At 37.8% G+C, this 16,664-nt stretch overlaps 2 protein-coding genes across 2 annotated transcripts in view; one reads left to right on the forward strand and one right to left on the reverse strand.

Moving 5' to 3' along the window:
* TRAPPC10 (trafficking protein particle complex subunit 10) overlaps window positions 1–12,821 on the reverse strand; it is a 53,118-nt gene extending 40,297 nt beyond the window's left edge. Inside the window, exon 1 of the mRNA XM_070944252.1 lies at window positions 12,698–12,821. Within this exon, the coding sequence (XP_070800353.1) occupies window positions 12,698–12,821 (124 nt within the window). The remainder of the gene's footprint in view (window positions 1–12,697) is intronic.
* Window positions 12,822–13,107: 286 nt separating this feature from the next.
* Window positions 13,108–16,353, forward strand: LOC139316643 (tigger transposable element-derived protein 1-like). Its single transcript, XM_070943471.1, has 2 exons — window positions 13,108–13,160; window positions 14,000–16,353. The coding sequence occupies exon 2, from the start codon at window positions 14,032–14,034 to the stop codon at window positions 15,880–15,882; it is 1,851 nt and encodes a 616-aa protein (XP_070799572.1). The 5' UTR covers window positions 13,108–13,160; window positions 14,000–14,031; the 3' UTR covers window positions 15,883–16,353.
* Window positions 16,354–16,664: the final 311 nt, after the last annotated feature.

The following is a 16,664-nucleotide window of genomic DNA, read 5'->3' on the forward strand; positions in this document are numbered from 1 at the left end:
TGCTTATAAGTCTTCTGGAGGCTTTGGTTGCCCTTTGTAGGAATCAGGATGCTGATTCAGAAGCATATTCCCAGAGACAAGCAAATTTTATTCTCAATAAATAAAATATATTTCAATAAATATAAAGATCCAGAAGGCAAATTCATCATACAGGAGGAGAAAAAAAGAGGAAAAGATCAATACTGACCTGGGCTGCAGTCGTCATAGGAAGACCTGCAAATGTAGAATTTCCTGAAATTTTGCATTTGGGTTGGTTTTTCTTTTTCCCCCCCAGAAAAATAAAATAAAATGGGGAAATGGGGAAACATTTGGACTTACTCAATGAGGTAAGCAGAACAGCAACATTAATTTATTAATGTTGATGTTCTGCCTACCTCACTGAGTTGAGAAAGGACAGAAACAGTCCTCATAAATAAAAAACAAGTTGTCAATCTGGTCTTTGATCTTTTCTTTTTTTCTGAAAATGTCAACATCATGTGCAAGATGATATACAGCTAAATTGCACAACTTGCCCTTTGTATACAGAAAACAATATAATGATCCAATACTGTAAAATACCCACACTTAAAATTCTTCCTAGCACATAGTTTAAGAATAAAGGTTGGATAGCAATACAAAGAATTTTCCTGAGTATTTTGTATATGTTATAACATTTTCTCTCAGTACATCATTATGGTGATTTCTGCCACTTATAAACTCAGAAAAAGGTGCAACAGAAATACTAACAATAATTTCATAATAACAGAAAGTCTCACATTTTATCCTATTTCTTAAGAAAGCATGTGGGAATATCAAATTTCCTTGAAATTTTGCTTTCCTTTCCATTTTTAAATCTCTAAAATCACCTACAAATGAACAGACATTCCTTCAGGATAGAAGGAATTCAATTTTTACCATCTCTGCTTCAGTTCCTTGTGTCATCTTCCCTGTTATTTCAGAGATTTCTTAATATTCAAGAATAGATGTTTAGTTGGTGTCTAGGAGAAGATATCAGAAAAAAATGAGCATCATCTTCCTCCTGAACTCCAGCTGTCGGATTTCAACATCCAAGACCATATTATCTGCCATAAGGATTTGGAGAAGGGGAGGAATATCTCATTTATTAAACTTTCTATCACTCCAATCCGCCCTCCAGACTGTAAGAAAAGTGGAACTACAACAACAACAACAAATCAAGAGGCATAATTTGGCCAACAAGGAAAAGGACCAGAAATATTTCCTAAATTCTGAATAGCTAGTGTACTTATGTAATTGCCATCTGAGATTAAAATGAACCTACAATTGCTTTTAAACAATACATCAATTTGCTTTTTGACACAGATGTAACCATTTTATGCAGAAGCCCTATAAAAGGAAGGGGGCAATCCTGAACTTTAGCACTAGGATGATAAAACTAGGAAGTAAGCTAAGATAAAGCTAAGACTGATTATATAACAGCTGCACCACTTCAGCAATCCATTCAAGATACCAGAATGCTAGTCTTAAATGAAAGGTAGAATGATGTATGAAAAATTGGATTCCACAGAGATAGAAAAAGTTTCCAAAGACCCTGCCAAGTAAATGGTTTTAAGGTTATAAATTTATAATCACAAAAGTGATTTATAATGTATACTTGCTAAAATCAAAAAAGTGATTTAAATCAAGCCAAATTACATCATGCACAATGGTTAAAAGGATAAGCAAGAGGACTATCTTTACTTTTAGAGCTGCCTGAACTGAAAATAATTTTTCCCAAGCGTGAAAATCTTGCAGTCCTTTTTAAAAGCAATAAGGACAAAATCATTTAAATCACTTTTTTATTTTATCAAGTATAGATTATAAATCCTGTGTTATAAATATTTAATTATTAACAGTGTGTCTACTTCTAGAATATCTCAATTATTTTAAAGGGCTTATCTTTTTATATCAATTCATCTATATCAATTTATTTGTTTATGGTTGTCTGCAAACAATCATAAACCATTTTTCTTGTCTATTGATTTTTATGTTAAGCGACTTACATAAAATGATAAAAAAATACAGAAATTAGAATACAGAACTTAAAAATGCATAACATAGAAATATAATCAATTTACACAAGTTATGCTATTGTCCTGGAGATCCAAGGCAAAGTACAGATAGTCTTCAACTTACAGCCATCTGTTTATTGACCATTCAAAGTTACAACAGTAATGAAAAAAGTGACTTTTTTTTTTTTAAATTTGATTTATATGCCGCCCTTCTCCGGAGACTCAGGGCGGCTTACAATGTGCTAAGCAATAGCCTTCATCCTTTTTGTATATTTATACAAAGTCAGCTTATTGCCCCCACAATTGGGTCCTCAATTTACCTACCTTAGAAAGGATGGAAGGCTGAGTCAACCTTGAGCTTGGCGAGATTCGAACCTGCAGTAATTGCAGGCAGCTGGTCTTAATAACAGGGTGCCTTAGACCACTGTACTACCAAGGCTCTTATGGACTTATGACCATTTTTCAAACTTATGACCATTACAGCATTCCCATGGTCATGTGATCAGAATTTAGACACTTGGCAACTGGCATGTATTTATGATGGTTGCAGTGTCCCAGGATCTTGTGATCACCTTTTGCGACCTTCTGACAAACAAAGTCACTCAGATTCATTGAACAACCGTATTATTAATTTAACAATTGCAGTGATTCACTTAACAACTATGGCAAGAAAGACAATAAAATGGAGCAATACTTAACAACTGTCTTGCTAAGCAATAGAAATTTGGGGTCAAGTGGGGTCATAAGTATTTTGTGTCAATTTCTCTGAACAAAATGGATACCTGCACTGTACTACATAAAGACTGGAGGCAGCCAATATAAAAATAAAGCTAATGAACTTGCTGTTATGAAACAATACTAATCAGCAGATAGGCCTTTCACAAGGCAAAAACATCAGGAAGAGAACCCTAACCATATCAAATTACTTCTTCTTTCCCAGTCTAATAAAGGCTCCAGGTCATATCCTATATTAAAATTCCTAATAATTTATTTTAGAAACCACAGTGGCCGGACTCACACAAGCATTAAGCCACAATAAGCAAACCAAAATGTGGCTACAATTCAGCCATAGAACACTCACAAATCAAACAATATTCTCTATTTGTGCTATGCAGCATATTATTAAGATCAATAGCATACAAAATATTTTACAAGAGGTAATTATAACTGTTCCTGTAAAAAAAAACTATATCAGCCTGCAATTGTTTGTACCATGTTTTGGCAGTTCCTAACATTTTAGAAAACTTAATGAGGAAAATAAAGGAATACAGCATTCAGTAATAAACAAATCTCTATCTATAAAAGACAGTGACAATCAATTCACAATGGAAAATACTGTTTGCTATCACCTTTTCTTTGCACAAAATTTTCTTAAGCCATTGATTTGAAATTTGTCACATACGTCCCTTCTTACAAAGAATCTATATAATAGATTATATTCCTCACTATAATACATACAAATATAATATTCTTCACCCTGGGCCAATTACTACCTCTCAACCCAAATCAGCATTAAATTCTGTGACAGTACAACTTATAAACAAAAGGCTCTTGTTGCATCATGCATTGATAAGCCTCACTGGAAGAACCAGGCAAAGGACTGAAAACAATGGGCAGACTCTGCAGGACCAATCCTAAAAATTCCAATATTCCTCACTATATGAAACATTATACTACAAATTATATATCCTGTGGCAAACAAGAAAGTTACAGATTCTGAAAAATAGACTGTCATGTTGCTGAAAAGACATAAGACAAAAGACAGATATGAAACAACTTCTTTATCTCTCTTCAATATCCATTTTATGCTATCTAAAATGGATATTGGAGAGATTTTGTAAAGAAGTAGTTTGTTTTATTGACTACAGCAAGATCTTTATATAGAACATGCCAAAAGCTGAAACATATTAAGGATAATGGATATTCCAGAATAATTTATTCTTCTTAAAAATCTTTATCATGAATTAGAAGCTATTGTAAGAAAGGCATCTGGAGAAACTTTATGGCCCAGAATAGGAAACGAAGTAAGACAAGGACTAATACTATGTCTACATCTCATACAGGATATATATTTAAAAATGGCAGGATTGAAAAAGATGACATGAGATTAAAACTGGGAGAAATACTCTCAATCTGAGTTATGTAGATTATGATATTCTGCTTGTTAAAGGCAAAAATATTTAGAAGAGCTAATTATGAAAGTGAAAAATAGAAAGTAAAAAATCTGAGTTAATGTAAAATATCAAAACAAAACCAATATTTCAGCAAACTTAGTGAATTTATAGTTGGCAGCAGAAAACTGAAGTTTTGGTTTGGTTTATTTTCTTTTCTAGTTCATGAGTAATTAAAGGAGAGAGTGTACTGGTAAAACTAAGAGATTAATCCCCAAGAAACTGGAAATAGCAAACTTTGGTAAAATCACGACTGATAAATACATTTTAGGATAAAGATCAAATTAGTTAAATCAAAGATCTTTTTTTGAGGTACTGAATGGCAGTAAACATTGAGAAAGAGTGAAAGAAAAAAAGATAAATGCCTTCAAATTAAGTAGCTGAAGATGGTTACCAGCAGACATATTTCAGACACTTGAAGCAAGCAGATGATGGACTAGAAAATGACTACTGTATAGTTAACAAAGTTAAAAAAGACAATGGATAAATTGAATGGATTGGATGAAAACACTATTACTGAATAGCTACAAGTTGAGATAGCAAACATTTGCATACAATAACCAAGAATGGAATAAATCACAATGGCTAACTAACTGCAATGCCTCAAAGCCCCATTCATTGATTCCATACGTGCTATCTTTGATTATAATATTTATATTCCTGCAAATGTTATCTTGTTGATTTTTTTTTTAAATTGTAACTGTTTCCTTTTTCTGTTTGCTGGGTTACATCAAAAGGGCCTCCAAGTTTCCCAAATAGAAAATTCCCAGAATTTGGTATAGTCAAAGTAAGCTTCCTTCCAGGCAAGGAGAGCATCTACTATTTTCGGAGGTCATGGGAAATTCAGTAGTCCTGGTACAGATATACCAATTATATTTCATTTTCTTTGATGACTTTGAGAATTCCATCTTCTGGTTTAATTAAATTAAATTAAAAACTATACTAAAAGGAAGTTTAAGTAATATGTAACCAAATGTTTTAACAAATAAGTAGTTTGTTGTATGTCACCCAGAGTCACGTGTTATGTGTGATGGATGGCTATATAAATTCCTAGGTTTGCAAGCCACCAAACAAGTTTGGGCTCATAGACTGGGATGTTGAGACTCATGGATATTTAACTTTATGGGGAAAAAACTCCTCTAAAACAGGAAGCAAAATCTTCCATTGGAAGCTGTGGGTAGAATTTGGAATACATATTTTAAATAAATTACTTTGCAATATTTTTTTCTGAATTTCAAACAGATTTTTGCTTTCTTGATTCACAACAATACCAATCAACTCAAATATGTTTTAATGTTTGAAACCCTGGGTGTCAACATATTTGATGGAGTTGATGTCTGAAATTAAACTTTCATATCCAAAACAAAGAAACATTTTTAAAGTCAGCATTAAGGACGTTTATGGTTCACATATTAAAGAACTGAAGCACTCAATAATGGAACATCAATGCTTACAGGTTTTAAAAACGTTAAATTCGCTTCATTTAATTTAAAATTTAAAATGGATTCATCAAAATATCTTATTATGAGTTTACTGGATACTCCAAAGAATATATTCAAAAGGTTGAGCATCATCATTTTCTCTGCTGGAGATGTAAGAAATTTGCATTGCCTCAAATGATTTGGTCCTTTGGGTCACTAACATCTTTCTGGAATAATATTTAATGTAAATAAACAGATATATAAGAATGTATTTTAGTGGTAAAGATGTTAATGCTATGTTGACAGTTTGGAATTACACTATTTGTGAGCAGTTATGATTGTTACTTAGAGAATTGTTTTCAGAAATTTGAAAAGTAGCAATATTCCTGATATTTAAGCCTGAATTCAAGAAAATGTGACAATCTTTTTTTAAAAAAGCTTATTTTTCCTGTGGCATAAATTATTACAATAATTATTACTTTCAGCTAAAGTAAATTTAGAAATCTGTTTACATTTGATTAATATATAACATAAATTGATGGTTTCTCCCTTTTCTGATTTTACTATATATAACAATATATTATAACAATAATATTTGCTCATACGACTGATAAAAAATAATCTATATTATTATTATTATTATTATTATTATTATTATTATTATTATTATTATTATTATATTTGTGATGTATTTATATTTTATAAATGAACTAGAACCTATTTTGGATTTAGAAAGCCAGCTGGATGACTTTGGACCAGTCACTCTATCTCAGCCTAACCCACTTCACAGGGTTGTTATGGGGAAAATAGAAGAAGGAAGGAGTATTAAGTATGTTTGCCACTTTGTTATTTATAAAAAATTATAAAAATAATAAAAGTGGGATATAAACAAACAAACAAACCTGTAAAAATGGGAATCTAGTTGCAAAAGGTGCTATCACATTCCTACATTTTTGTTTTGTTTGTTTTTGTTTTGTTTTTATTAAATTTATATACCGCCCTACTCCCGAAGGACTCAGGGCGGTGAACAGGCACAAAATAAAATACATAGATACAAAAGTTAGAAACATAATTAAAACCAAATTAAATAATTTAGCCCGAGACAATTAAAACTCCCAATAATTTAAAAACAGATTAAAATTTCGATTTAAAAGAATTTTAAAACAGGGGAGAAAATTAGGTCAGGCCGGCTTGCTGGAATAGGAGGGTCTTAAGAGCACGGCAGAAAGTGCGCAGATCCGGGATCTTCCGTATCTCTGGGGGGAGTTCATTCCAGATAGTGGGTAACCCCACAGAGAAGGCCCCCTCCGGGGGCCGCCAGTCGACATTGTTTGGCTGACGGCACCTGGAGGAACCCCTCTCTATGAGAGCGCACTGGCCGGTGGGAGGCTGTTTGTGGTAGTAGTCAGTCCCGTAGACTGGCATTTTTGCAGTCTCACATAGTTACTCTCCTATAATATGCACAATGATTTCAATAAACTGTGTAATGGGTGCGGACAAGCTTCAGCCATTTCCAGCATGCTTTTCTGAAGTTTGCTTGCTCTTGGCTGCCATAAAAATGGGGAGTGGGCCTGGGCATTTGGGTTGGTCTGGGCATTTAAAGCGAGCTGGTGTGAAATAGTCCCATGAGAACTAGGAGTTTTGCACTCATGAATTATGGCACTGCTGAGCGGAGTTGTTTATATTTCTTCAAGACCAACCGTCCTGAGACTCCAGATGCGAGAAATACCTGCAGAGGAGCTTTCCCATAACATCATACTAGACGTTGATTGGACTCTCAGTGCTGGACCTTGGGGAGAGGGATTTGGGTGACTTTCAATGTGTCACTTTTGCATGCTTTGGTTCAGATCTTGCCTTACTTTCGCTGCTAACAATTCAAACTTAGTAAATGTACCTCTTCTCTAAACCAATGGAGTTGGGAGGTTTGTGTCTTAGGTTTTGAATGGAGGCAGGCCTGACATTAGGCAAGATCTGAACCAAAGCACATGAAAGTTACACATTGAAAGTCACCCCAAATCCCTCTCCCCAGGGTCCAGCACTAAGAGTGCTATAAAAATTTGCAAAACCCAGGAAATGTAATTGCTTTTTTAGTGCATGCGGTCCTGAAAAAAAATCAGAGCTGCTGAACTGTATGTTAAATTGTCCAAATGAGAATTTAATCAGGACAAGATTGACTACTTGGGTTACTGCATATCACATGAGGGGATAGAGATGGACTCTGAAAAGGTGCAGGTGGTTTTGGAATGGGCGCCCCCCACACACACACACTAGAAAGCAGTTGCAGAGTTTCCTGAGTTTTGAAAATTTTTATAGGCAATTCTTCCCTTCCTTTGCTAAGATTGCATTGACCAACCACTTGAAAACTAAGGGCGAAAACAAACCTAAGCACAAGCTCAAGTGGCTCTTTGCAGCCGAACCCATACTTAAACACCCCAACACTGATGCCCATTTGTGATCTAGACTGATGCTAGTGATATGGCTGTGGGAGCCATGCTGTTGCAGGCAAATGCCAAGGGGGTCTTACAACTCTGCACTTACACCTCCAGAAAATTAACTGAGACCGAAAAAAACATGGGTAATTTGGGAGAACGAAGCCTTTGCTGTGCAATGGGCACTATTAACTTGGAGACATTTCCTAAAATGGGCAAAGCAGCCTTTTGAGGTGTGGACTGATCACAAAAATCTGGAGGCCTTGAAAACCCCATGAAAATGGTCACTTAAGCAAGTTTGTTGGACACAATACTTTAACCAGTTTAAGTTTAATGCACTACATTCCTGGGGAAAAGAACTTTATGGCTGATGCTTTGTCCAGATTGCCTCAATATAATACTGTTAGGCCTGAAGTAATCCGACCAGTCATCCCTTCTAAGCAGCTGGACGCTCCTGTGATTACCAGGGCTCAGAAAAAAATTGGAGTCTGAGCTTCCCAGTGAAATGTGCAAAGAACTGAAAAACGATGAGTGGTTTTTACCCCACACAAAAGAATGCACCATGCGAAATGGTCTAGCATGAATTGGCACCAAACTATACGTGCCCACCAGTTTGAGGGTGACTGTTCTACAGCATGCCCATAATTCGAAAATTCGAAACCATTTTGGTTTTGTGAAGACTTTGCACCTGATCAAACAGTAGTTTTGGTGGCCTTCATTGAAAAAGGACATTGAGACTTATGTCGTTTTGTCTGTACTGTGGCTAAAAGGCCCCCAGGGAAGCCTACAGTGGACTCCTACAGTGTGTTGCCAATCCTAAGGCCCCGTGAAAGGAAATATCAATGGATTTTATAGCTGAATTGCCTGAGGGGGGAGTGGGAATACAGTTATTTGAATTGATACAGATTTATTTTTCAAGCAAATGCATTTTGTCCCATGCAGTAAGATACCTTCAGCTAAAGGACTCACTAAACTGTTTATTCAACATGTGTATAGGCTACATGGAGTTCCTGATAATATTATCTCAGATAGGGGGATACAATTCACCTTCCAATTTTGGTGGGAGTTCCTAAGAAAGTTAGGCTCCACCCAGGGGCTAAGCTCCGCCCACCAACCTCAAACTAACAGAGCTTCTGAATGGACCAACTCGGTTCTGGAACAATACGTTAAGGTGCTATGTAAATTACCAGCAGGACAATTGGGCCAAACTGCTACTCTTTGCAAAGGTCACTTATAATAACTCAGAACATAGTAGTACTGACTTCACCCTGTTCAAAGTTGCTTCTGATCAGGATTTCATCCCCATACCAGAATTGCTTCAGGAAAAGTCTCTGATCCCCTTCTTAGTGGAGTGTATTGAACAGCTGAAATACACCTGGCCCGTCACGCGTAAGGCGCTGGATGAGGCACATCAAGCTCATAAAGAAAGAGGGTGGAAAAAAGAGGGCTAAAAAGAAAAGAGCTCCAAGTGGGTGATAAAGTGTATCTGTCCACTAAGTTCTTACAAACTACCCAAAAATAGAAGAAATTGGGACCTAAGTATGTGGGCCCTTTCCCAATTTTAAGAATTATCAACCTGGTTACTGTACAGTTGGACTTGTCAAAAAATCTTAAGACGAATCCACCAGTGTTTCATGTTAGCTTGCTCAAGCTTGAGAAAGTGTCTCTCCTTTGTCCTGTCCAGGCTGCCCCTCTGGTACCCCTCCTTATAGAAGGGGAGCAGCACTTTCAAGTTAAAGAAATCCTTGATTCTAGAAAATCGAAAGGGAAAGTGCAGTATTTGGTAGCTTGGAACCATTTCCCTCCTACACAGTCTGAATGGGTGGATGCTCAAAATGTTCAGGCTTCCAAGCTCCTTCAGGTGTTTCATAGGAAATATCCTGATAAACTGGGGTGAAATAATATTCCTTAATTATCTTAAATCATTTTGTATTGTCCATTTTAGTTTTGTGTTATGCTTTCTCTTTTTTTATAGGGCTAACGCCTCTGTTGCAGAAGGGCCGAATGTCAGCCAGATCTCCAGCATGGTTTTCTGAAGCTTGCTTGCTCTTGGCTGCCATAGAAATGGGGAGTGGGGCCTGGGCATTTGAGTTGGGGAAGCGAGCTGATGTGAAGTATTCCCATGAGAACTGGAAGGCTTGGAACCATTTCCCTCCTTCACAATCTGAATGGGTGGATGCTTGAAATGTTCAGGCTCCCAAGTTCCTTCAGGTGTTGTGCACTCATGAATTATGACGCTGCTGAGCGGAGTTGTTTATACTTCAACGCCAACCGTCCTGAGATTCCAGATGTGAGAAATACCTGCAGAGGAGCTTTCCCATAACATCATACTGGATGTTGATTGGACTCTCAGTGCTTGACCCTGGGGAAAAAGACTTGGGATGACTTTCATCAATGTGTAACTTTCACACGCTTTGCCTTGCTTTCGCTATCAACTCAGACTTAGTAACAGTACCTCTTCTCTAAACCAATGGAGTTGGAGCTTTTCTTTCTTAGGTTTTGAATGAAGGCAGGATAGCCCTGACATTTAACTATCTTAACTGCTAGTAAGAAAACTCAGAAGGGGAAAAACGTCACAAAATGCCACATGATGGCAACGTGACGCTGCAAGATTGACACCTAGACGTGGTCTAGGCTTTTTCAAACTGACTTCTGGTTGATCACTTTAAAATAATATTGTGTTTTCTTCCACTAGTAGAAAGTAGAAGGTATTACTTTTTTTCAGGTTTGGTCCTATCTACCCAGTTGAGTGAGAGGGAAGAAGTAGATTGTGGCAGTAAATTACCTGTAAAAACAATTCCTCCTGCATGCACCTCAGGCAGAGCTGGGTGGGTGGATAGGACTAAGGATTTGGGGATTTCTCTTACTCTCTGACAGGCATTTGTGGGATAAAAGGCATGTTCAGGCCAAATATAAAAACAAGAAGCCAGGAAAGTGAGCATTGCAAAATTCTGATAGGTAATCAAAGATAAATAATCAAACAAAACCCTTGCACTATATCTTTCTCAGTTGTGGGGTACTGAAGAGACATTCTCTCCCTTGCAGACTTTAAAGAGTTAAGGATTGCTGAAATAATATGAATGAAGTACTTTGAACAATGTAAAGACTTTTCTTCAGTATACTTATGTCTGTGAAACACAGTCTTTTCTAAGTTTTAAGGCTTAACATTCAAGTAATAATAAAATTCAATTTCACTTATAAATACTTATTTAGTGTTTATATTGGAAATTGAAACATACTCTTTTATTAAACAGAATCAAATTAAAACTATAACTATATTGAAAAAATGCAGACTAATCTCTGATAGAAACAAACATGTTTATGCACATAATCAAATGCAAACAATCAGTGTTTGTCAAATAGAGTTGTTACTAAGAAGTCAATAAATATAAGTTTAGAAATATTGTAAACTAGTGCAGTGATCAAAAAATGTTTCCCCCACTCATTTGCTAATTAGCATTAGGCAAGCTGTTATTGTTCACCACACATATCACGAACTAATCTAACATTATAAAATATCAGGACTAAAATTCTAAGACTGAATACTCTGCATGAATGAAAACCTGCTAGAAATGTATTTATACTCCATTCCTACAACAGCTCAGATTATTTCTGCTTTGCTCATTTCGAAGAAATATACATGATGGGACAATATATATCTTGACTTAAACTTTCTCATCATGTTATATTTATTTCTAAATTGAGGATTATTTAACCTGCTTCAAAATAGATCTACATTGCTTATGTTTTTCTCTTTAAAATTGCCACCAGTAGCAAAACAGATGATATAAAAACACTCTACCTTGAAACTGAAAAGTGAAAAAGGCTCTTAACATTTCCATCTTTTTGCATTATAATAGTTATAACATAGCCCTTCAAATAACAGTAGGCCAATTAGGATAACCTCAGTCATTTCTTAGGACCTCAGCCTACTACTTTCATATGTGAATTAACAACTGTGTTAATAGCTAGCACATAGCAAGAAGCTTGATAATGCAAATTCCCAAATTTCCCATAGTTGTACACATCATACAATTGAGAGATCTGGGGGCCAGTGAATTCTCTGCTTTCCATCCGAGTTTCCAAACCCAGATTTCTACTGTTCCTTGAGCAACCCCCTTTCTATCGAATCCACTTTTCCTAGGTTTGTTTTGAGAGGAAAAGTGAGACTGGGATATTCAGTACACGTCTGTGGGTGTGGGATTCCTGCGAACCAAAGGAGATTACATATCCATCCTTCTGGCGGTTCGTCGCTTCTATGAAAGAGACACGTGTGGAATCGTCTGACATCCAAGCACAATAAGTGCGAATAGATCTCTCTCCGAGAACTGCAGAATTCCCGTGCAGAATATTGGAACAAGCACTGAAGAGAAAGAGCCCCAGCAAGGGTTGCCCCCGTGGACCGAGTCTCGGCGGTATAAACTGAAGTAAACCTCGGCTCTCCGGTCAACCCCACAAGGGTGACCCGACACCTCGCAGGGCACCCACAGCCAAACCTCCAGGCAGCGACACCCGACATAGGAGCGCCTTCCCCCGCGCAAAAAAATCCGCCTTTCCCGACGCCAAAGGCTTCCAGCCCCTCGCCGGTGACCCTGGGCGGGGGATGCACGGAACGACCCTGCCGCAGACTCGCCCCCGGCCGCACGCCTCCCTGTCGGCTCACTCACAGGTAACGATGGGCTTGTTCTCCATCGTGTAGATAACCGGCGGCGTCTCCACCGTTGCCCTGTCTTCTCCCGGCGCCCCTTGAGTGGCCGCTATGACTGCTACCGCCACCGGCGCGAGTTCCATGGGCGGGCAGGGCGTTCAGCCCCGGATCCTTCTCCTCCGAGCCATAAAGCCGCCGCGCCGCGCCGCGCCTCCCCCGCGCCCGCCCTCCTGCCACCTCCGGCGAAGAGACCCTCCTGAACCCCTCCCCTCCAACCCCAGCAGGCCCCCCTTCGCGCGCTAGTCTCTCGGCTCGAAGAGCGTTCCAGCTTCATCCGCTTCCTGTATCACCGACAAGCATTACCCCTTCCGGCAAAGGGAGAAGCGGATGTTAAAGGGGAGGGTGGAATCTGCCGTGACCTCCGATTACATTTTTTTAAAAGGGGAGTGTGCAGTGGAAAGGAAGGGCAGGGAGAAGAGCAGGTAAGGGGTGGGGGATGCCTGTCATTCCGTAGAAAGGTTGTTTGCAAGTGGGCGAGCGGAGCAGGGCTATAGATATTTTTCTGGAAAAGGAATATTAGTTCGCATTATTCATTGCTATATAATTGTTTACATGGCTTTTTTTTTTTCTCCCGAGGAGTTGATGTAGGTTGATCCTGGAAAATAGGGGCATAAGATTATACGCCGGCAAAGTAACAGTCATTTGGTTGTTGCTTAATCACCACTTTGCTCAGTGACCAAGACTCTGATCTCTACTGTGGTCATTAAGCAAGGACTACTTTGAGTGTATACACTTGTCTTCATATGTGACAGTGATTTGTGTGTAAGAGAGAGAAAATCACTGGATTATGCAGATGACAGAGACCAACCTGAGAATAAAATACTTGTGAAGCAGTATTGCTATAGGAGTCTATTCTGTCTATTCTCTAAACTCCTGAACTTTGCAAACTATTTTTAAGACTTCTTATGAATCTTTGGCTTTTCTTCACAAATGGATTATGTGCAGTCAACATTCACAGTTCAATCTTGTCAATTATCAAGAATCAGATTCAATCTTTCAGGTACTACACACTAAAATGTATCAAGTGGAGCTGGGTAGGGATTCAATTAAGAACAAAACGGGGGTGTACAAACAAATATATAAAATAGTAAATAAATGAATTTAAAATACATTTCTGCTAGCAGTGACCATTCAGGGGAAATAATTTTTTAGCAAACAAGAAAAACACATTTTTGCATTACAGTACTGCCACCCCCACCCATCCCCTTCCTAATACTGAAGATAAATCCTTCTGAACCATTCTATCTCTATCTATCTACAGTACTTTGCAACTGGCTCTTATTTTGGCTGGCAATGTCTTCAAAAGGAAAGAGAAAGAGCTCCACTTCAATTAAGGAAGGAAGGAAGAAGCAAAGGAGAACCATCAATCTTGATTTGAAAATGAAGATCATCAAAGCGCATGATGAGGGGAAGAAGGTGAACTTTATAGCTCAAGAAGAAGGGCTAGCCCATTCCACCATCTCCACTATTCTGAAGGACAAGGAAAGGATCAAAAAAGCTATTAAAGGAGCATTGGGAACAGATGCTATTATAACAAGACACCGAACAGGCCTCATCCACGAAACAGAAAAACTACTACTACTTTGGATTGAAGATCAAATCCAAAAGAGAATGCTGATTAGCCTTTCTCTCATTCAGGCAAAGGCGCGCAGCATTTTCACAACACTGAAGGATAGAGCAGGCCAGGAATGCACTGAAGTGTTCACTGCCAGCCGTGGCTGGTTTATGCGGTTTCAGCGAAGATTTAATTACCACAGCACACGCAAGTCACGTAAAGGTGCGAGTGTTGATGAAACTGCCAAACGTTTTCTGGATGAACTAGATGATATTATTGCAAAAGGGAGCTATTTGCCCGAACAGATATTCAATGTGGAGGAAACCTGGTTATTCTGGAAAAAAATGCCAGAGCAGACCTATATCCACAAAGAGGCCAAAACAATGCCTGGATATAAAACATTTAAGGAGAGAGTAACCTTGCTATTGGGTGGAAATGTCTCCGGATTCAAGCTGAAGCCATTTCTGGTCCACAAATCGGAAAATCATCGTGCATTCAAAAACATATGCAAGCGCACACTGCCCATTTATTATCGATCCAATCAGAAGGCTTGGATGACACCAATCCTCTTTGAGGATTGGTGCATGAATTGTTTTATACCTCAAGTAAAGGAATATTGTTTGCAAAAAAAGATTCCTTTTAAAATTCTCCTGCTCCTTGACAACAGACCTGGACATCCCCCACATTTTCACAATATCTATCCAGATGTAAAAGTGGTTTATCTACCCCAAAACATCACCCCTCTCTTACAGCCTATGGACCAGGGAGCTATCACAATATTTAAAGCATACTATTTACGTGCAGTGTTTGCCAAAGCCGTCGATGTAATGGAGGAGGATAAGAGGGTGACATTGCGTGAGTTTTGGAAAAACTATAATATCCTCCATTGCATCAAAAACATTGCAGCAGCATGGCAGGATATCACTGTAAAATGCATGCAAGGGATTTGGAAAAAGTGTTTAAAATGTTTTCCAGTTCTGGTAAATAATTTTCAAGGATTTGACCATAACAAAGATTTGGATGAAATAAATAAGGAAATTTTGACACTCATGAAATCCCTTGATTTAGAAGTCAGTGCTGAAGATGTGAAAAGTTTGATAGCCTATACTGAGGGAGAACTTTCAAATGAGGATTTAATCGAACTGAAAGAAGAATTGGAAGCACGAAGGGTCAAAGAAGAAGAAGAGGAGGAGGAAGAGGAGGAGGAGGAAGAAGAAGAGGAGGAGGAGGAGGAGGAGGAACCAGAGGAAGAACCGGAGGAGGAACCAGAAGAGGAGGAGGAACCAGAAGAGGAGGAGGAACCACAGGGGGAGAAACCAAAAGAGGAGGAAGAAGAAGAGGAGGAGGAACCAGAAGAACAACCAGAGGAGGAGAAGGAAAAAAATGTAGAAATTCAGCCCAAAAAGTTCAATGTGAAAGCATTGGCTGATATTTTCTCAGGCATTAACCAAAGTTTATCAAAATTACAAAGTATGGATCCAAATGTAGAACGTTTTGAAAAGGTGTATCAGGATATGCATGAAATCTTAAACTGTTATCATGAAATATATGAAGAAAAAAAGAAAAAAACTTGTGCAAACCAAAATTAGTGGGTTCTTTAAGAAAGTTACTCCTTCCATGGCTAGAGTTCCTTCCTATCGCCCTCCCCATCCAGAGGAATAGAAGATCGAGACAATCCTCAGCCATCAGCCAGCTATCCCAATGTATCCAACTTTTCCAAAAACATAGGAAAAGACTATGATTTTGAAGGGCTGATAGTGATGTTTACTATACTGCAATTGTAAAGTCTGATTTTGTACTCATTTTGTTGAAAATGTTCAGTTCTTGAAAGATAAAAGAAATTGAGTTTGGAAAGTCGAAGTAAAATAATAAGTTGCAGGCATATGATTATTCACTTAGTGACTGCTTTACTTCACTTAATTGAGGGGGAAGTACTGCAAAATCATAAGCCCAGTCACAGTACATAATTTTCTACTTAGCGACCAAGTTGACAGTCCTAATTTTCCTAATTGTAGTCACTAAAGGAGGACTAAAATGTTAAAATTTCAATTTTAAATAAAATAAACTATGTAAATGACTAAAATGTAAGTTTCTAGTTAAGATTTTATTTAAACTAAGAAAATGGTTTTATAAGTGAATGATAATTATTAAGATCCAAAAATGTAGGCAGAAGATTATTGGATTTGGAGGCTTCTGTATGAAATGAACAACAGTTTTATTTTTGCAGCAATGTCTTGAAATCATGTTCGAAAATTAGTGATTATCACTAATATCAGCTGCAAAGTATTTTCGCACTTGTGGCCCATGACTTGGGCAATTTGAAAGGTGGCTAAATCTAATGAGTTTTCGCCACAACCTTTTTCTTCACATT

This window comes from Pituophis catenifer, unplaced genomic scaffold, assembly GCF_029215685.1.
Source record: "Pituophis catenifer annectens isolate HBS135680 unplaced genomic scaffold, rPitCat1.0.hap2 SCAF_4, whole genome shotgun sequence".
NCBI lineage: Eukaryota > Metazoa > Chordata > Lepidosauria > Squamata > Colubridae > Pituophis > Pituophis catenifer.